Raw genomic sequence first — 23,163 nt, 5'->3', positions numbered from 1 at the left:
CACACATACAATTTTCATGTTATCTGTTTTGTTTGTATATCTTGTCTTCTGTAGTCGCAGTTTTACTATATATATATATATATATATATATATATATATATATATATATATATATATATATATATATATATATATGTGTGTGTGTGTGTGTGTGTGTGTGTGTGTGTGTGTGTGTGTGTGTGTGTCTAATGAACAGAACATTAGTTTCCGTATTGAGCTCACTTTTTTCGAGTATGAACATAATAAAGAAATTGTAAACAATGGATAAATTACTCTTAAGCTTGAAATGTAAATGTTTAAATGTCAGAACATATAAATTAAGTCTTCAATGTGTTTTCTCTATGTACTAAGCTGACAGATTTAATATTGTTGTAAAATTGATCAGTGGACAAATGTTCCACTACTACTACTGTGATTAGTACTTACAGGAGTGTTGTACTTTTTCTGTGACAGTTGGTTCCCCGAGTCTCCACGCTGGCTGGCGTGCAGGGGTCGCGAGCAGGAGGCGCTGGCCGTTGTGCGTCGCATAGCAGCCACCAACGGCTCCACGGTGCCACCGTTCGCCTTGCAGGTGATCCAGACCGTGGGCAAGAGCAAGACAGACAGGAGGGGCTTCCTCTGCATCTTCTCCAGCTGGAGCGTCTTCAGGAACTCAATGATCCTCATCATTGCCAGGTGACTCACAGAATAACTTTAAGACTCGTCTTTGTTCTACTAGAACCTAGCAGATAATGGCTAGCTCACGTTATCTGCAGTCTTTCCAATTTGCTGCTTCAAGAGAAGCGCTGTAGTGTCATGAAACCTTCCTAATTTCCTTGTAGTCTACTCACTGTCAGAGATGAGCTAAACTATGTTGTGTCACCGGATGACAACTTCTATCTTCAGTGCTGTACGTATGGCTGTGGAATGGAGAGGCGGCGCAAGATTACATGTGTAAGAGACGTGTGATGTGGACAGCAAAGACGTTTATTTGGAATGCAGTGGTGTTAGTTACTATAATGATCACCAATAATAATCGACACAGCTGACTGCTTTTCAAATAAGTGCAGTAAAAACTTGCATTGATCGCAACAACTATTTTTCACTACCAGAGTTATGTAGACATATGCACATAATATCGCTTAAACTACTTCCACTATATGAGAGCCAGCACATTATTATCATAGAAACTGAATTTAAATAATAATCACTTTTAATTTGAACTGGTTGTCTGCAGTAGTAGTGCAGTACTGCATGAGCAACTTTCGTTACTACTCTCTTTCATTGCAGTAATCCACTTGTTCGGTCTTTCACTAAACATAGTATAATGTTCCAAAACGTTATTAAGATCCTAACATGTCTATACAATAAAAACTTCCCTGACATGGCCAACGTATTTACAATGATCTGACATGAATAATTCTTACTTGACCTTACGACTTATCTTAGAAGAAAGATTAAGGAAAGGCAAACCTACATTTCTAGCATTTGTAGACTTAGAGAACGCTTTTGACAACGTTGACTGGAATACTCTCTTTCAAATTCTAAAGGTGGCAGGGGTAAAATACAGGGAGCGAAAGGCTATTTACAATTTGTACAGAAACCAGATGGCAATTATAAGAGTCGAGGGACATGAAACGGAAGCAGTGGTTGGGAAGGGAGTGAGACAGGGTTGTAGCCTCTTCCAGATGTTATTCAATCTGTATATTGAGCAAGCAGTAAAGCAAACAGAAGAAAAATTCGGAGTAGGAATTAAAGTCCATGGAGAAGAAATAAAAACTTTGAGGTTCGCCGATGACATTGTAGTTCTGTCAGACACAGTAAAGGACTTGGAAGAGCAGTTGAACGGAATGGACAGTTTAAAGGAGGATATAAGATGAACATCAACAAAAGCAAAGCGAGGATAACGGAATGTAGTGGAATTAAGACGGGTGACGCTGAGGAAACTAGATTAGGAAATGAGACACTAAAAGTAGTAAAGGAGTTTTGCTATTTGGGGAGCAAAATAACTGATGATTGTCGAAGTAGAGAGGATATGAAATGTAGACTAGCAATGGGAAGGAAAGCATTTCTGAAGAAGAGAAATTTGTTAATATCGAGTATAGAATTGAGTGTCAGGAAGTCGTTTCTGAAAGTATTTGTGTGAGTGTAGCCATGTATGGAAGTGAAACATGGACGATAAATAGTTTGGAAAAGAAGAGAATAGAAGCTTTCGAAATGTGGTGCTCCAGAAGAATGCTGAAGATTAGATGGGTAGACGACATAACTAATGAGGACGTATTGAATAGAATTGGGGAAAGAGGAGTTTGTGGCACAACTTGACAAGAAGAAGGGACCGGTTGGTAGGACATGTTCTGAGGCATCAAGGGATCAAAAATTTAGCTTTAGATGGCAGCGTGGAGGGTAAAAATCGTAGAGGGAGACCAACAGATGAATACACTAAACAGATATAGAAGGATGTAGGTTGCAGTAGGTACTGGGAGATGAAGAAGCTTGCACAGGATAGAGTAGCATGGAGAGCTGCATCAAACCAGTCTCAGTACTGAAGATCACAACAACAACAGTACTCTATCAAAATACATTACATTTTCATAAACACTAATTACTAACAAAGTCCATGAAGACATATATTTACAAAAAACGGTTATGAAGTCGAGTAATCAGAGCTGAAATATACATGAGTTAAAGGGTTGTAGTGTTACAAGCACTGCTAACAGTACCCGTTAGACAGGCTGTCACGCATCTCCCACGGTCCGTGGTGACTGGCAGAAAATGTGCAGGCGCTCAACGTCTGTTGTAATGTTCTCTAGTGATCTATCACGACGTCATTTTGCTACCGGGATTCCGTGGTGGAGTGGTAGCAACCTCAGGTCGTCCATCCATCCGTGGCTGCAGAGGTGGAGCGTCACCTATATCGCGACACTCCTTCCGTTCACCTTTGGCGCCATTGTTACCTCCAGAAGGGAAACACCTACCACCCTCCCAACTCACTCACGCCAGTCTGTCTCTCGATCTTAGTGAATACACTGAGGTGGGAGTGTCCCGCTCACCTTGTGACTTTTTTCAGTTCCCTTTCTCTCTCCCCCCACCCCACCGTCCTCCAGTTAGAGACCGACACCTGTACAGGTGGTAAAGAAAGTGGCGCGCCATGGAGGATTCGAATACGACCAATGTGGACGATTGTGGTGCGAGTAGGGATCAGGAACTCTTACCTGGTGCTAGCCCTTGAAATGGGCCTAAATTTCTTTTTCGTTTACTCGTCTGGGGTGTAAGAGACAGTCACCATCACCCAATGTCCTACACGGTACTTGGGTGACTTCGCATTTCGTTGTACCAAACAGACCTCCTCCTCTACGTCCCTCACATGTACCTTTTGCACTTGGGCCACATTTTTTGTAAGGCCTCGACAAAACTGCGCACTGATGATCTGTTTTTATCTCCAATGGTTTGCTCAAATGGTGATGGTATCTCACGGTTGTGCACTATCTCGTATGTTGAGAACTTCATGTGCCTTCAAAGTGTACGCTGTCACTATGTAAGGCACCAGAGTACTGCAGTGATTATGGTGACACGATTACTCAGCATCTGTTCTATTGTTCACGTGCTACATCACGTCTTGTCGATGTGTCCATTGCCAGTACTGGTGGGCTTATGTCACATTGTTGTTCGACAGGCTCAGTGCCTGGTCAACACACGACCATGCGCTTCTTTTACAAACTAAATTTCACTGTGTGACTGGTACCACAATACAAGGTCCGAGACTGACATCTTTATGCACGCACGACCTTCCATGCACAAGGTAGTGTTGCGAATACTTGGCTGTCTACATCAGTAGCTCGCACATTTTGCCATTCATGTACCTTACCAGGTCGATGAGTCACCTCAAAATCAAACTATAACTCGTGTGTTTAGTATTTCATTAACTGTCACTTCTTTACCAACTTTCTGGTATGTAATTTCTTACATCCAGAAAAATTCTTATGTCACCATGACTGTGGCAGCGTTGGACTTCTTATCGTACTATGTGTGTTCCTGCTAAAACGTGCTGTAGCACTCAGAGAGGCGGCATGGTTATTGGTAAGAAGCAGTTAAGAGAATTTTAACTTAATTTAGATATTTTCTTCAATACAATTTAAATTTGAGGCGGTGTTATATTTGAACTGAAAAAGTATTAAAGAGATAGAGAAGTTCTCTTACTTCAGACTGTAGCCTTTACAAATCAAAAAATCAAATGTGTGTGAAATCTTATGGGACTTAACTGCTAAGGTCATGAGTCTCTAAGCTTATACACTACTTAACCTAAATTATCCTAAGGACAAACACACACACCCATGCCCGAGAGAGGACTCGAACCTCCGCCAGGACCACTTTTCAAATGGAACAAAAAGATGGCAGCAGACAAAGATGACTACTTAGCTTTTGTAGGGGAAAAAAAGGAAAGGTTCGTATTTGAAATGCACTCGAGGGATATCTACTTACAGAAGGCATTAAGAAGTCATGATATTCTTGAGACTCATTGATAGGAGCGGCATACACAGTAACGCTTACCAGTTTTGCTACAGCAACTCGTAGTCGACGCCAGGTGTGTGTGGCCTAAACTCTGGCGTACGTCTATACCACAGTCTCATGGTGTGACAGAATTCATAGCAATGCTAAACTCTACAAGTCTGACGGACAAGGTAGTGGAGTTCAGAGCAAGCTGTTCGTAGCATGGCTGCACTCTGTTACGCCAGTGTCCACATTAACAGAGAACGAATAAGCAACCATAAACGAACGAAAGACGAACGAGAATGGATGAGACATGACTGAGCAACAAATGAGAGGGAGCATATGTCTTCATCCATGTTATAACCTTGCTAGTGCGCTTCCACACCTAAAAGCACCCCAGCAGCTCTTTTACTCACACGATGTGTTGAGTGCTATGGACAAGGGATTTCAAGCTGATTCCGTATTTCTAGATTTCCAGAAGGCTTTTGACATAGTACCTCACAAGCGGCTTGTAATCAAACTGCGTGCTTATGGATTATCGTCTCAGTTATGTGACTGGATTCGTGATTTCCTGTCCGAGAGGTCACAGTTCGTAATAACTGACGGAAATTCATCGAGCAAAACAGAAGTGATTTCAGGCATTCCCCGAGGTATTGATATAAGCCCTCTGCTGATCCTTATCTATATAAACGATTTAGGAGACAAACTGAGCAGCCCTCTTAGGTTGTTTGCAGATGATGCTGTCGTTTATCGTCTAGTAAAGTCATCACAAGATCAAATCACATTTCAAAACGATTTAGATATGTATGGTGCGAAAATTAGCAGTTGGCCTTAAATAATGAAAAGTATGAGGTCATCCACATGAGTGGTAAAATGAATCTGTTAAACTTGGGTTACATAATAAATCAATCAAATCTACAGGCCGTAAATTCAATTAAATACCTAAGAATCACAATTACGAACAACTTCAACTGGAAATAACACATGGAAAATGTCAGATGAAGACGAACCAAAGACTACGCTTTACTGCTGAACACTTAGAAGATGCAAAAGGTCTACTAAAGAGACTGCATACACTACGGTTGTAGGCCCTCTTGTGGAGTACTGCTGTAGATAGGATTAATGAAGTATATCGAGAAAGTTCAAAGAAGAGTAGCATGTTTCGTATTATCGAGAAATATGGGAGAGAATGTCACGGATGTGATACAGGAATTGGGCTAGACATCATTAAACCAAAGACGTTTCTCTTTGCAGCGGGGTCTTCTCACGAAATTTCAATCACCAACCTTCTCGTCTGACTGCGAAAATAGTTCGTTGACGCCAACCTACAGGGGAGAAACGATCATCATAGTAAAATATGGGAAATTAGAGCTCACACGGAAAGATACAGTTGTTCGTTTCTCCCACGAGCTCTTCGAGAGTGGAATAACAGAGAATTGTTGTGAAGGTGGTTCGCTGAACTCTTTTCCAGGCACTTAAGTGTGATTTATAGAGTATGCATACAGATGTAGACCTAGAGCCCTGCAGATATACCAGGTGATCAAAAAGTCAGTACAAATTTGAAAACTGAATAAATCACGGAATAATATAGATAGAGAGGTACAAATTGACACACATACTTGGAATGACATGGGCTTTTATTAGAACCAAAAAAATACAAAAGTTAAAAAAATGTCAGTCAGATGGCGCTTTATCTGATCAGAATAGCAATAATTAGCATAACAAAGTAAGACAAAGCAAAGATGATGTTTTTTACAGGAAATGCTCAATATGTCCACCATCATTCCTCAACAGTAACTGTAGTCGAGGAATAATGTTGTGAACAGCACTGTAAAGCACGTCCGGAGTTATGGTAAGGCATTGGCGTCGGATGTTGTCTTTCAGCATCGCTAGAGATGTCGGACGATCACGATACACTTGCGACTTCAGGTAACCCCAGAGCCAAAAATCGCACGGATTGAGGTCTGGCGACCTGGGAGGCTGAGTATGACGAAAGTTGCGGCTGAGAAATATAGGATGGAGCGCCATCCTGCATAAAGGTCGTACGTTTCAGCAGGTGTTTATCAGCCAGGCTGGGGATGATGCGATTCACGGTAACAGTTACGAAACCAGAATCACGCATTTCCTCGGAGAAAAAAAAGGCCCGATAACGGTAGATAAGATAAATCCAACACATACCAGGACTTTCGCGTCATGCAATGGAGTTTCCACGACAGTTCTAGGATTTTCGGTGGCCCAAATTCAGCATTTGTGGACGTTGGCAGACCATCGGAGCGTGAAATGAGCTTCCTCGGTCCATAACACGTTACTCAACCAATCGTCATCTTCCGCCATCTTTTGAAACGCCCACACCGCAAATGCCCTATGCTTCACTAAATCGCTAGGTAACAGTTCATGATGCCGATGGATTTTGTACGGATAGCATCGGAGGGTAAGCCTCAGTGCCGACCAAACTGTAGTGTATGGAATGCCGGTGCGACGTGTGACAGCACGAGCCCTGACTTCCCCGTGCATAGACGAACCCGCTACAGCCTCCATTTCTTCCTGAACTGTCTCAGCAGCATTACGCCTTGTGATCGGTCGGCCACTAGGGGGCTACCGTCTAAACAACCCGTGGCTTCGAACTTCGAAATGATTCTCGCCACAGCTGCAGTTGTCAACAGACCTTTACCCGTTCGTATCCCCTTCCTATGGCGATAGGATCGTAACGCTGAACTAGCACATTCCCCATTTGCCTCACTAAAATTACCTTTTGAGGTAACGTCAACATGCTGCGACTGCTGGTGCATCTGATTCTCTCTCTCATTAGAGCTCCTTTTGTACACCATTGTCGTGCGCAGTAACTAACTTTTTTCTGTCCAGTGCCATCTGCCGGACATTTTGTGAACTGTTTTTTTTGTTCTAATAAAGCCTCATGTCATTCCAAGCATATGTGTCAATTTTTACCTCTCTCTCTAAATTATTGCGTGGTTTATTAAGTTTTCAAATTTATAATGATTTTTTGATCACCCGGCACATGACTAGATGTTACGCCCCATTCACTTCCTGACTTAACACACAACGTAGCACATACCTGCTCACACCACATGACTGAAGGGAGTCCTTTTCATAAATGGTTGCTGACAACTACTTCAATCGATTCTACGCATATTTCATCTTGTTCGCAAATTTTTTCCCTAACCTACGAAAAGGCGCGCAAGAGGAACGACAGGAGCCCTGTCCAGTTTCCTGACAAAGGAATGTTCACGTTGCCCATAACATTATCTATTGATTGACACAGCTCGTGGGTTGACACGATTATTATTTCAAAAATTGATGAAATTAATTGATGGATAAATGGCATCAAACGATTTCCATGGCACTTAGAGACGGCCGTAGGCTTGCCTAATCAGGGGAGTGTCGTCTCGTGGGGGCTGAGTATTTTACCGAATCCCAGTTTAATTTTTCTTGATATTTCGCAAGACGGCAAAAATCCACAAAGGCTGACCAAACCGTTGTTCTGAAATTTGTGCCACAGATGCTTTGCAAAATAGGGACAATAGACCACCTGAGGCGTCTCATCCTCCTCAAAATTGTCACCACTCCAGTACCTCTGAGCTCTGAAGCTAAGCTTCGCTGTTCGGTTCAGTTAGGTCGAGTGTGGGGTCTGCTTTGCGCTGACCTTGGTGTAGCGCCCAGGTTAACAAAAATTATTAGATTGGTGCTTACCACCTCAGTCAGCCGCAGTTCTATTAGGCTGGTGCATAAGTTCGCAGTTTTCTTTTCTTTCTTTGCGTATCGGTATTCTCGTTGTTGTAGTTCACTGTTCCTATTCGAGTTACATATTATGATTTTGCCATTTGGAGATAGTGAGTTTTGCTGTGCAAGCTAGAAAAAGGAGCCCCAAATCGGAACATTTTCCACATATTCGTCTGCCTGAATTCGATAGAGGGTGACAGAAGCGGAGGCAACCAGAACCATTTGTTCCGTCAATGGGGACAATACCAATGGATAGAGCACGGTAATGAAATGGTTTTCTCGTTTTAAGCAGGTTCTTTTTCACATTTCCACGTTTAGGGTTTGATGAAAATCGTTTAAACGCATTAATGAACAATACCCCACGTCGGTGTACTCGAGAACTCGCAAATGCGATCAGCTGTGATCATCCCTCCATTGTGCGACATTTGCAATCGGGTATATAGGTAACGAATGTTCCAGGCCAAAATCACAACAATCAACGGGTGGCCGTATGTGCATATTTGCTTGCTTGTCATTAACTGGCTCGTGAACAACAACGACCTTCCCTACCCTGTATCGTTACTGATGAGAAGTGTTGTCTTTATGCTAACATAGAGAAAAGAATGGAATGGTTGAGACCAAACACAGCAGCAGCCCCCGTTTCGAAGATCAGCACACATCCACAAAAGATGTGGCTGCCAGTCCGCATCCCGACAGACCAGGGGGTTCCCAACAAAATTTTCTCGAGGACCCCCTCATCGAGCATGATTGGTACCTCGTCATATCACATTATCACGTACCTAAAAAAGCTAAATTAAGTGTCTTTTTATACGTTTTCTATTTTTGGTACTTAGAAAAAAATTGACCTATTCGTTATTGAAAAAATATTGAGCTTAAAACTTTTTCAATTTCGCCATCATTGTTATTGTAAAATTTTTGATTATTGTTCAAAATCTTTGTCTTCAAATCTAGGTGTTTAGTATAACAAACTCCTTAAAAAAATAAAAATTGAGTATGAACTGAAAATGACAGGAAAAAATTAAAACTGATTGTATTATTGGTCTTTCAAGTGTACTACACTAGAGATTGCATTGAGTAGACACGTGTGAAAAATAAAAAAAAACACTAATTTCATACAAGGTATTATTTATTTGAAAAAATACTGTTTCAGCAGAGTACTCCATCAGTACACAGTTAGTTTTAATTTTCAGTTCTTAATGAGATGAGTTCAATGTGCCCTTTGAGTCCATTATGTCTGAAATATTAGGTTCCAAACTTGAAACTTTCACTCTGAAATCCGACCGCATGTCGAGCCAATTCCTATATTTATTTTTCATGAACGCTTTACAAACACTACTGTTTTAATATAGAATATTGAATATGTAAACAATACGGACTGTGAAAGCACTGGCAATAAATTAACAATGGCCGATTGCGGTCTGAAAAGCGAGTTTTTGTGTAAAGTGACTGTCAGTTGTCAGCTGCAAAGAGACAGCGCGCGCAGCCTAACGGCAGACAGCAGAACTATTTGCCCCTATCTAGTTCTAGTTTCTCACTAGAGTGTGCTAGTAGTGTCACTTGGCTCTAGGAAGACGCTAGACGCAGAAGTTAGCGTTCGCTAAGGCTCTGCTCATGCAAGAAGCTGCCAAAAACAAAGATCTGTTACCATACGAAGTATAAGTTAATGTCTTTTTTATTCTAATAGGATCTTGTGGACCCCTTTGGCATAGCTCTCGAACCTCTGGGGGCCCGCGGACCACATATTGGGAACCACTGCGCTAGACTGTCAAAAATCGCTATACAGGAGATGGACTGAGAAGTCATTCTATATCCACGTTATTTACCTGATCTTGCACCCTCAGATTTTCACCTTTCTACCGAGAAACCCTCAAGGAACTAATTTTACCGATGAAAATGCGCTCCGGGCATGGCTCAACGGGTTCTTCACCTCAAAACCACGTGATTGTCACAGACGCGGAATGGAGAAGTTACCCAGCGTTCGCAGACTGTTGTAACTAGTGAAGGAGAACATGCTCATATTATTGGCGACTAAAATCTCTGCTATGTGTATCTGTTGTGTTTACTGAACTCATGGAAAGACGCTTCCAAGTTATGCACCAATGCAGTATCTTGGAGAATGTCATAATTATCACTAACGCAGGTGTTTCCGCCGTTTTCATCTCTGCGCACGTGCTTCTTGTGCTTGGTAGCAGCTACGGAACGTACAGCACATGTTGGCAAGCTTTGAACAATAACACTGTCAGAAATTGAAATGTGTGTGAAATCTTGTGGGACTTAACTGCTAAGGTCATCAGTCCGTAAGCTTACATGCTACTTAACCTAAATTATCCTAAGGACAAACACACACACCCATGCCCGAGGGAAGACTCCAACTTCCGCCTGGACCAGCCGCACAGTCCATGACTTCAGCGCCTGAGACCGCTCGGCTAATCCCGCACGGCACTGTCAGAAGTATTTCGGTTGTCTGTCCCATAATGGTGCTACTGTTAGCATCCAGATTGGTAGGCATGATAACGCCAAGCAAGATTTCAGTATGGGTAATTTTTAATGCGCCTGCCTGTTCTCTCAGTTCTCTCTGCTACTTATCCATTTAACACAAGTCTCAGTTCGTGCTCTCTCTCTCTCTCTCTCCAAACAGAGGCTGAAGGACTTATTCGTTTTAATCACTTGCTTTATTTTTCTGACCTAGAGCAGATATTTACATGCAAGGTTTGATCTGATTATATTCTAACAGGCTAACTTGGATTTCAGTGTGTGTTTGGAACATCTTACGAGGCGTGTTTTTTAAGTAAGTACCGTTTTGAAATTAGAACAAGATGTGCTAAAATATCTTAATAATTTTATTTTTACATGAAAGCCAATACAGTATGATTCTTCTTTCTTTACGTTGTGTACTGAGTGTTTAAGATGCCTCCGTCGACTGTGAAGTATCGATATTCATCGTGAGATCTGTGCGGTTTACGGAGAAAACATTACGAGTGGTGGAATGGTAAGAAAGTGGGTGAGAGCATTTAAAGATGGCAGCACAAATGTGCATGATGAACAACGGAGTGGGCGTCCTTCGCTCGTTAACGAAAGTTTGGTGCAGGAAGTGGGCAATAAGGTGAGAGAAAACAGAAGCTTTACGATTTCCTCCTTGCGGGATGACTTTCCTAATGTTTCCATGAACCATGGACCTTGCCGTTGGTGGGGAGGCTTGCGTGCCTCAGCGATACAGATGGCCGTACCGTAGGTGCAATCACAACGGAGGGGTATCTGTTGAGAGGCCAGACAAACGTGTGGTTCCTGAAGAGGGGCAGCGGCCTTTTCAGTAGTTGCAGGGGCAACAGTCTGGATGATTGACTGATCTGGCCTTGCAACATTAAACAAAACGGCGTTGCTGTGCTGGTACTGCGAACGGCTGAAAGCAAGGGGAAACTACAGCCGTAATTTTTCCCGAGGACATGCAGCTTTACTGTATGATTATATTGAGCAAGCAGTAAAGGAAACAAAAGAAAAATTTGGAGTAGGTATTAAAATTCATGGAGACGAAGTAAAAACTTTGAGGTTCGCCGATGACATTGTAATTCTGTCAGAGACGCCAAAGGACTTGGAAGAGCAGTTGAACGGAATGGACAGTGTCTTGAAAGGAGGATATAAGATGAACATCAACAAAAGCAAAACGAGGATAATGGAATGTAGTCCAATTAAATCGGGTGATGCTGAGGGAATTAGATTAGGAAATGAGACACTTAAAGTAGTAAAGGAGTTTTGCTATTTAGGAAGTAAAATAACTGATGATGGTCGAAGTAGAGAGGATATAAAATGTAGACTGGCAATGGCAAGGAAAGCATTTCTGAAGAAGAGAAATTTGTTAACATCGAATATAGATTTAAGTGTCAGGAAGTCATTTCTGAAAATATTTGTTTGGAGTGTAGCCATGTATGGATGTGAAACATGGACGATAACTAGTTTGGAAAAGAAGAGAATAGAAGCTTTCGAAATGTGGTGCTACAGAACAATACTGAAGATAAGGTGGATAGATCACGTAACTAATGAGGAGGTATTGAATAGGATTGGGGAGAAGAGAAGTTTGTGGCACAACTTGACTAGAAGAAGGGATCGGTTGGTAGGACATGTTTTGAGGCATCAAGGGATCACAAATTTAGCATTGGAGGGCAGTGTGGAGGGTAAAAATCGTAGAGGGAGACCGAGAGATGAGTACACTAAGCAGATTCAGAAGGATGTAGGTTGCAGTAGGTACTGGGAGATGAAGAAGCTTGCACAGGATAGAGTAGCATGGAGAGCTGCATCAAACCAGTCTCAGGACTGAAGACAACAACAACATTGTTTTGTATGACATTGTGACCGAGGACTTGAATTACCGAAAATTGTGCGCACGTTGGGTACCGAAAATGTCGACGGATGCGCACAAAACTAAACGTTTAGACAGTGCATTGACTTTCCTTGAGCGGTACCACAACCACGGTGACGATTTCTGAAACCAATCCACGGAAGTTGAGCAAGAGCATCGTTTTGCTGCAAGAGAATGCCCGTCCGCATGTGGCGAATCAGGCGAAAGATCTCATCACATCTTTTCGATGGGAAACTCTAGACCATCCTCTGTACAGCCCCGATCTTGCGCCCAGTGACTGCCAAGTGTTCCTGCACTTGAAGATACACCTGGGCGGTCAGCGTATTCAAGACGATGACGAAGTCAAAACAATGGTGATGCGGTGGTTAACAAATCAGCTGGTAGACTTCTGTGAGGAGGGTATTAAAACACTGGTACAACGTTATGACAAGTGCCCCAATATTGAAGCAATTTATGTAGGAAAGTAGATTAAGGTACAGGCTTTCATGTAAAAATAAACTTATTGCGATATCTTAGCATGTCTTTTTTTTAAATTTCAAAGCGGTACATACTTAAAAAACACGCCTGGTATTTTAATTTTTAACTGATCTGTATGTCTTCTGGTTAGTAGACCTCCCTTGTTGCCTCCTACTAATGTTGGTTTTAGCTATCAGAAACATCAGATAGACGAAATGGAGTCCTTTGTCGGCCATGGTCAAGGCAGCAGCAGTTTATCAGGTGAGACTACGTGTTCTAGCTGACTGTAAAACAGCTGGCAGACAGCTTCAATAATTCCCCAGTCTTATCTCAATGTTCAGTTATCAAAAACGACAGCAACTGCTCCAATGACCAGTAAAACTTCACCCCTTTTTTTTTTTTAATGGATGAGTGAATATTTGTGCTACTGCTAAAAATGTTGGTACAAACCTGTGGTAATAATTCGCCAAGCCCATGTGCGATGTGCGGCTGTTATTTAAATGTATAGCTGCTTTCGTAGCAGAATTGAACTACGTTCCATACTCATCAGTTGTTTAAATAACGTTGCTGAATTTTGAATAGTTTACGGTTTTTCTCCGGTTTCGATGTACTTTGATTGTGACAATATGCCAGTGCAGTTCAGGTGCTAAAGACAATGATGCGCCTGCATTCTTCCAAACTACAATCAATCTAATAATCTGTTTGGCAAAACCAAGTAACTGAATGGCCGTTGGTACTAGAAGCAGTGATCCAGAAAGTGAACAACTAGAAAAAATTACATCTGTGGACAGAAATGTCCACAGAACAGTTGTGGTGGGGCCGGTAAATAGCCCTTGTTGTCGTTACTTCGTTATAGTAAGCACTTCAGTTGTCTGTGCGTAGTTTACACCTACCTTCACCGTTTACAAAAGCCTGAAAACTGTTTCTGCGTTCATCCAGAAAGCATACTGATCATATTTTCCAGTCTGCAAATGGTTCAAATGGCTCTGAGCACTACGCGACTTAACCTCTGAGGTCATCAATCGCCTAGAACTTAGAACTACTTAAACCTAACTAACCTAAGGACATCACACACATCCATGCCCGAGGCAGCATTCGAACCTGAGACTGTAGCGGTCGCTCGGCTCCAGACTGGAGCGCCCAGAACCGCACGGCCACTCCAGCCGGCTCCAGTCTCCAAGTTGACACAACTCTTCGAGCTCACTGAAAGAGAAGAAAATTACTTCTTGCAATTTATTCAGCAGGATCAGGCACTATGACTATAAATAAAAGTTTTGCGTTCCAAACGATTGGTATGTTCTTTAAAACTTCACGTGCACAAAATATAATAGTATCACAAGTGATAATAACAATATTCCTATCGGAAACAGCACTGTTACCAGTTCAGAGGTTACTTCTACAGGAAGTTTCAAGTCTATCGTTGTAACTTCTAATCACCAAAAAAGTTGATTGCAAACCTTGAAAGTGGAAAATTAATCCCGCCACATGGCACGCGGTTTTGTCAACATTGTTCGTGGCACACAGACTGTTACTTCTGTGAAATCTAAGCGATCCAAGACGGTGTACGTCCTCGCTAGTTCACTTCCAAATTTTACGGAAACGGATTCTAGTCTTCCTAGCTTTGACGTCATCCGACGTGGACACGTTGATATCTCGGTGCAAAGTGTCTCTTGTCACTGCTTCTCTGGCCGTACTTACATATCGACAAGGCTGATGAACTATTCAGTTATCAGCTGTACACAACCCTTTCTGACCACGGGTTACCTGATCAGTCCTTCAGTATGCGATTTCTTCCAGTGGGGCTATGTAGAGGTAGAGGTTCCATCTTTCGATGTCACTCTGCCAGAACCGATGGTTCTTAGCTTCTCCATCTTCAGAGAATACCTGACGCTGATTGCTTGAAGTTGCTTTACAACAGCACAGTTTTCTGTTCCACTTGAAAATAGTCTGGATGGGAAGGCTGAACTCGGCCGTGAACTTAGGTAATGTACATATCAGGAAATGAAGTGGCCTTAAATTAATAGAACTGACAATCCACGTTACTGTAGCTACCAAGAACATCAGATCAAGAGGGCTTGTTTAGATTTGCAGAAGGCTTTCGGCACCGTTCCTCAGAAGCGTCCTCTAATCAAACTGCGTGCCTGCCGAGTGTCGCCTCAGTTGTGCGACTGGATTCGTGATTTCCTGTCAGAAATGTCACAGTTCGTTGTAATAGACGGAAAGTCATCGAGTAAAACAGAACTAATATCCGGCGTTCCGCAAGGAAGTGTTATAGGCCCTCTATTGTTCCTGATCTGAGTAGCCGTCTTAAATTGTTTGCAGATGATGCTGTCATTTACCGTCTTGTAAAGTCATCAGAAGATCAAAACGACTTGCAAAATGATTTAAAAAAGATATCTGTATGGTGCGAAAAGTGGCAATTGACCCTGAATAAAGAAAAGTAGGAAGTTATTCACATGAGTACTAAAAGAAATCAGCTAAATTTCGATTACGCGATAAGTCACACAAATCTGAGGGCTGTAAATTCAGCTGAATACTTAGGTATTACAATTATAAATAACCTAAATTGGAACGATCACATGGATAATGTTGTGGGTAGAGCAAACCGAAGACTGCGACTCACTGGAAGAACACTTAGAAGGTGCAACAGATCTATTAAAGAGACTGCTTACATTACGCTTGTCCGCCCTATTCTGGAGTACTGCTGTGCGGTGTGGTGTACGCATCAGGTGGGACTGACGGATGACATCGAAAAAGTACAAAAAAGGGCAGCTCGTTTTGTATTATCGCGAAATAGGGGAGATAGTGTCACACAAACAATACGTGAACTGGAAGGCAATCATTAAAACAAAGGCGATTTTCGTTGCGACGGGATCTTCTCATGAAATTTCAATCACCAGTTTTCTCCTGCGATTGCGAAAACATTCTGTTGGCACCCACCTACATAGGGAGAAATGATCATCGCGATAAAATAAGAGAAATGAGGGCTGGCACGGAACAATTTTTTCCCCCACGTGCCGTTCGAGAGTAGAACGGTAGAATGACAGCATGAATGTAGTTCATTGAACCCTCTGCCAGGCACTTTATTGTGAACAGCAGATTAATCACGTAGATGTAGATGTAGATGTAGATATGGAAATGAGCTTCAGACTGACCATCCATCTGTCATACTATATGTGGACCTAGCATTAAGACCATTTAACATCTGTGTAGAATCTTCGTAATTTTCTTTGTTTGACGATGCAAAACTCGTATATTTAAGTTCATTTTCGTACAATCATCACTTGATGACAATTTTTAAACAGACTGTACAGTAAAGAATGTGTCGTAAGCCCACTTAAAGGAGTCCGTTCAAGTTGAGACTCTGAACGATACGGAATAATGTTCCCATTTCTGGTTGTTACTAGGTCGGTACACCTGCTAGCTATGTACTCACTGGTGATGGCGGTGAGCCGACTGAGCGCGAACCCTTTCCTTGGGATAGTGGCGCAGGGAGCCGCCAAGCTGCCCGGCCACTTCATGGTGAACTACTGTGGGGCGAGGTTCGGTCGCCGTTGGTCCAGTGTCGCCAGTGCACTGTTGGCTGCACTGGCCAGTCTCCTCGTCTTCTACCTGCTGACTGGTGAGCTGCACCCATGCGTCTTTGCTGCTTTAGCCTCTGTTTTGTCTAAAATGGGATGAAAATCGTAAGGGATCACAGTTAGGTGTCCAATAGACAGAGAAGACTGCTGCGGTAACCAGCTGGGTCAATAATGAAATCAGTAGGGATGGAGCAAAGTCAACGTACAGTCATCTTGTGTAGAGACTATGATGGAGTGATACTAACAGATTGGAGATGGGTAAAACTGAAAGAGAAGTAAACAGATTATTTAAAAAAGTATTTTCGCTTTTCCCGTTGCTCATAGACTGTGGCAATGATTAAAAACCACATGTTAGACACTGATGAAAATCAGTAATAAATGACCAAGTACAGTAAGACGTGATGATGTTTAATATACGCTGTTACATACTCGAATGTTTAGAACACCATCCCCAACGCAAATTTGGTATGGTGGAAGGGTTGTTCTGCCGTATATTCACCTTGGCCTAATGGCCTAGTGGAGGAAACTGTTCTGTTTCGAGCAAGGGGTAATGCACTTAGTTTCCTATTTACAGCAATAAGTCATTGTAAGTAACTGAATCGATCATGAATGGGTTAGCAGGTTTTATAGGGGATACAATACAAGTGCTAAAACGATATACTGCCCTAACTGGACACAAAAAATACTGGAATATGCTGATTAATACAATGTACAGCTATACAGGTAATTCATAAATTTAATCAGCACGAAAAGAATAGCAAAAATGCTGACAGTGTGATCAATAGTAACATAAACAGAAGTCTACTGAAATTTGACCTAAATCATGAAGCGAATTTAGGGACTCTCTGTGTCAATATTCAGCCACTTTACAATAGGGCAGAACAAAAATGAGACAAAAAAATAAAAATAAAAACAAAAAATATATAACATAGGGAAAAAACCAGTTTGCTGGTGCTAGATAGCAGTCTTAGTGGTTCACAACTTCTGGTTGTTGCCTGTTTTTCGGCCACAGATATCCCTGTAAATGAAACGCGATCTACATGAACTGATAAAGCTGAATTACGAGTCTCATTTACCATAATCAGCACTATAATTTCCGAGTAAATTATCAGAGGAACATGACATTTGTTAAATCAACTGTTTGGTGCAAGCACTGTATACAGCTACAAAATATAATCAATTCTGAAAGTGGAGACCATCCACAGCTCATAATTCAACTCAAGCCCAGAAACATGGATTCAATCCAAAATTCCTTGCTTAGGAAATATACAAAAACAAATAATTATAAGTTATTTCTGCTGTAAGCTGTTGGCAATTCCTATTATAATTATACATAAAATAGTTGTTTAAGAAACAGTATGAAATTCAGTTACAATGTGTGTACTGAAACAAAATATTGTGATCACATATTAAAGAACTGGATAATATATTTACAAGAGATAAATGTTATGATTAGTGCTTTTGTGCCTAATCTAAAATACTGAAAATGCTGTAGAATCTCTGCAGAATTTATATTATTCCTATATTATTTGATCATAGGTTTCTTTATTCACGATATACCAAATACTTGTCAGATGTACATTTAAAGATAGTATATTCCAATCATTATTGCTACAATTTGTTAAAATGTTTGATGTGTTGCGATACAAATATAATACAAAATAGTGGGTTGAATACTTATAAATTAACTGCATAGTTCAATGAACATACTATTTATTGAAGATAATTATGGTACCTTTTATGTCCTTTATACTGACTGTTTGGAGCTCTTGACAAGATTAAATAATTCTAGTTACACTTAGCAAAAGCAGAAACGGTTGAAGTAAAAATGAAGAAGAAGTGAAATGGTGCATCTGTTTTAATTTAAACTTTTATAGTAAAGAGTCGGCTACAAAGTGTAACACTATGACTGTCAATAACACAGACAGAATATAATGTAAATGTAGAAAAAAATTGGAGTATTTCAAACAAATTGAGTTAAAATGGGATATATTACATCAAGAAGGGAATTCAAACATTTAATAAAAAAAGGAATCTTAGATCTGAAACTTGATTAACATATCCATACTGATCAAATTTCAATTGTTATCATTAAATTATGAGCGTACGTCTGGAACCTGTAGAAAAAAGAGGTAAAGGGTCAAAAGAGTTGCCCATATTATGAATTACAGCCTGGATACGGTTCTCAGCTGTTTGTTAACACCTATGTGTGTCTGTGCCAGGCTGGATTTCCATGTCTACACTCGAACTACAGTAACACAAAAAGCTAAAACCGAAAGTGCTGAAACAAAGTTTGCAGAATTCACAGACAGATGGCGTACATAATGTGTCTTCAGTCTGTTATAGTAAGGTTGTGGTGTTCCTGTTTAATTTCTTTCCAAGGGAAGGGAGAAAAGGTTAATATGTTAGCTCGCTCTGTAATTGGCAGGTGAACGTATATCTCTTTCTCAGAACTGAACATACAAACCTTTTCTTTCTGCACAGAACACATCGAGGGCGCAGCCATCGTGATGGCGACCATGCTGATGCAGTTGAGCACCGTCGCCGGTATGGGCATGGCCAACCTGCAGAGCATCGAGTTGCACCCCACGTGTCTCCGCCAGATCGCTACGAGTGTTGAGTATGCTGTTGCTGGGATTTCCATGTCTTCCCTGCCCTACCTGGCGCTGATGGTACGTGAAATGTGAGATGTCGCACATCAGTAGGTGGAAAAAAGCGTTACTGCTCAATTACGAGGTTTTTCGTCCAAGTTCAGTCGCAGACGCATCATGGGAGGTGTTTTGGATGGTACAGAAGTATACTGTTAAAAATTTGAGAGCACACGATCGAAGAAGCACTAAGTACACTATTAGTTCCTCAGACGTACACTATCTGTACTATCGGGACCCCCTTCTGTAAAGCGGAATCGACCACTAGATGTCACGAGAGACAGACGCACCATTATAATACGAGGCGAAGAGCACTGCGTTGTCAGTAGAGAAGCAGGAACACCAGAATTGGACTGTCGAAAGAGCTCAGTCACTTCGAAGGTGGACTATCCACTGGCTTTCACCTAATTATGTGAAGTGAAAACACGAAGGGACCACCACAGCTAAACCAAAATCAGACAGACTTCGTCAGACCTCATGTACTGACCAACTGGGACCATCGAGCATTGCGGAGTGTATTCCTCAACAGTCCAACGAAATCAGATGAGGTAATCAGTCGGGAGTTCCAAAGTGATAGCACAGTGACTGTACGTAGGGAGTAAAAAAAGGATGGCATACAATGGTCGATGAGGGGTTCTTAACCCATCCGTTTTAGTAGTCAGTTCTAAGTGACACTTGAGGAGGTGTAAAGAATGACGTGTAAGCGCCCTGTTCAGTTGTTAAAAACCTTGTCAGCTGGTCTCATAATTTTGAAATGAGAGTTAGTATGAATGTCGCGGAATAAATATTTCGTGTGAAGCGCCGTTGCGACAGAGGTAAAGGTCAGTTGTGGAAACTAAGCCACTGAATATTAAAATTAACGTTCTGACATAATATTCTGGCAAAAATTAATAATGCGGATAATAAAATTAAAACCGTAGGTAATGTTGTCAAATGGGAGACGGGTCAACCTCACAGTGAACAGCATACCATGGCAATAAAGCTAAATGACGATGTTTTGAGTGATAATTCACAAGTTGCAAGTATTTTTTAACAATCGCTTTCTGAATGTAGCAGCAAAAATTGGGTTAAAGAGTTCAGTTGAAGAAGCAAAAAATATGTTAAAAATGTCACTCACCAGGACTTTAGGCCTTTAGAAATAGCACCAACATCCCCCACTGAAATTAAGGGATTTATAAATATACTGAAAAACAAGAGCTCATCTGGTGTTGATGGAGTCTCTAACAGAAATTTGAACAGTTATTCTAATTTAATAAGTGGAGTCCTTACTTATGTATGTAATGCTTCGCTGGCACGGGGAAGTTTTCCAGACAGACTGAAATGCGCAATTGTCAAACCTCTTCATAAGAAAGAGGACAAGAGTGACTTAAATAATTATAGACCATTCTCATTTCTGACTTCATTTTCTAAAATATTCCAAAAAGTTATGTATTCAAGAGTAGTCTCACATTTAAGTGAAAATAATTTACTCAGCATGTCACAGTTCATATTGTGGAAAGTTTACTCGACTGACAATGCTATCTACACATTGACCCATCAAACAGTACGAGCCCTAAATAACAAATTATCGCCAGTTGGTTTTTTTGTGATCTTTCCGTGGCATTTGACTGTGTAGATCATCACACTGTTAGAAAAACACAGGTTTTATGGAATTGAAGGCTATACACACAGCAGGTTTGAATCATACTTAACGAACAGAAAGTAATAAGCTGTGCTGAATAGCACAAATAATGTTGGGAGGGTGGTAAATTCTAATGAATTGGGAGTTATCACAAAGGGAGTACCACAGATTTCAATTTTGGGTCACCTGCTGTTCCTTATTCTTGTGAATGATCTCTCACTTAACATTCAGGAAGCAGAACTAGTACTTTTTGCTGATGACACGAGTGTTATAATAAATCCCACTCCAGGAAAAGCAGAAGAAAATAGTGTTAAGTATGTCTTCCAAAGAATTATTAAGTGGTTCTCAGAAAATGGACTCTCCCTTAATTTTGAAAAAACCCACTGTATCCAATTCTGTACACCAAACAGAGTCATACCGATAATTGATGTAGCATATGAACAGGGCTAAGAGGGCATATTTCTCCAAGTATTTGGGTGTTCACATTGATGACAACTTGAAATGGAAGAGGCATATTACTGAGCTTCTCAAACAATTAAGTTCAGCTTCTTTCGCTCTTCATATAATCGCTAGTCTTGGTAATAAACAGATCAGCCTCCTAACGTACGTTGCATATTCCCACTCAACAATGTCTTATGGAATAGTTTTCTGGGGTAACTCACCACTTAGGCATGAAGTGTTGATTGCACAAAAGAGAGCAATGAGAATAATTAGTGCTGTTTACCCAAGGACGTCACGTGGGCACCTGTTCAAGGAGTTAGGTATTTTACCTGCACCATCAGAGTACATATATTCGCCAATGAAATTCGTTTGAAATAATCCACTCAATTCGTGAGAACAGTGATGTTCATAGTACAACATGAGAAAAAAATGATCTTTCCTATCTGTTATTGAAGCTGTCAGTTGCTCAAAAAGGAGTACATTAATTCAGCAACAAAAATCTTTGATCGTTTTCCCAACAACATAAAGTGTCTGGCAGGTAGCAGATCAAGTTTTAAATCTAGCGTAAAATCATTTCTTTTGGACAACTCCTTTTATTTCATGGACGAGTTTCTGTTTCTGAACTGGTAAGAACCTCTAAATGTAGTTGTCTGTGTAGCACTAAACATTTCAGTAATATTAATATTAGAACTCTCTCTCTCTCTCTCTCTCTCTCTCTATATATATATATATATATATATATATATATATATATATATATATATATATATTGTAATCTTACTTGTTCCACATCATATCGATAAAATAATGGCGAAAATGATCTACGGAACATGACATAACTAAACTAAACTAAATTAAGGAATACTTACGACTGACTACACAAAATAAGACACGCACACTCGCGTGTGAGTCGTTCAAAATAAGAACTAATACTGTAAGGAAAATGGTTCATGAGTATAGTTACGGCGGTACACATTCAGCTGCATGCGAACGTACGATCAAAATAGAGGCACGTACATTCTAAGTACTCTCATTCCACCTGGCCTGTGGAAAAGAAGTGTGGTTAAAATGCATATATTCATCTGAGAAAGAAAATAATCATGCTTCGTAATTAAATGAAAAGAAAGACTGCAGGTTCTGAATGTCGTGGCAAATATGATCTGGATATTGAAATTGACGTCGGCGGCCACGAAGGGAAAGAGATGAACACATTCACGTACCTCTGTTGTCGAACAGCGCCCTCGTGAAGATCGTTGCCTCCATCTAAATTCTCCATACAAAATTAAAATAATAACAATCTTCCAGAGTTACAGAAGCTGTGATTCATGGTCTCGTAAATGAGAAAATCGTATTGTTCGAGAAGTTCACTTGGAAGTACAGAGCACTTCGTTTATACTTCTTATCACCAGGACATGAGAACAACGAAAGGAAACTATTATAAAAAGTAATAAACGAAGAGCGTAAATCTTCCTTTGTCCATCAGTGTTAAACACTTTTCAAATGAATCTTCGGTATGAGAGTCCAATAATTATCTATACATTTATCAATAAGAAAAAAATATTACGTTTCTTCATATTGCCTCCTAGGGCGAATTGTCCGAAGAAATGTCAAATGAGCCACTATACACTTGTAGTTCTTTCTCTCCTTTACACGCGTACTTCAATTGCACTGTTCGTTCTTTTAAGGGATTTCTCTTCACCACTTTGCTTATATAGTTCTGGTGCCGGCCGTGGCACTTCGCTATCATCTACATCTACATCCATACTCTGCAACCCTCCCGACGGTGTGTGGCCGAGGGTACCTTGAGTACCTCTATCGGTTCTCCCTTCTATTCCAGTCTCGTTCGTGGACATAAAA

The 23,163-nt window shown here is 40.9% G+C and overlaps 2 protein-coding genes across 2 annotated transcripts in view; one reads left to right on the top strand and one right to left on the bottom strand.

The window, feature by feature from the left end:
- Positions 1-23,163, bottom strand: part of LOC126355717 (solute carrier family 22 member 7-like) — a 488,802-nt gene that overhangs the window by 291,352 nt on the left and 174,287 nt on the right. The gene's annotated exons all lie outside the window — the stretch shown is intronic.
- The window catches only part of LOC126355873 (solute carrier family 22 member 5-like), a 40,512-nt gene that overhangs the window by 8,260 nt on the left and 9,089 nt on the right, over positions 1-23,163 (top strand). Inside the window, exons 2-4 of the mRNA XM_050006373.1 lie at positions 454-675; positions 16,423-16,637; positions 19,081-19,268. Of these exons, the coding sequence (XP_049862330.1) occupies positions 454-675; positions 16,423-16,637; positions 19,081-19,268 (625 nt within the window). The remainder of the gene's footprint in view (positions 1-453; positions 676-16,422; positions 16,638-19,080; positions 19,269-23,163) is intronic.

Source organism: Schistocerca gregaria, chromosome 3 (assembly GCF_023897955.1).
Source record: "Schistocerca gregaria isolate iqSchGreg1 chromosome 3, iqSchGreg1.2, whole genome shotgun sequence".
Lineage (NCBI taxonomy): Eukaryota > Metazoa > Arthropoda > Insecta > Orthoptera > Acrididae > Schistocerca > Schistocerca gregaria.
This window is presented reverse-complemented; position numbering and strand designations above follow the sequence as displayed.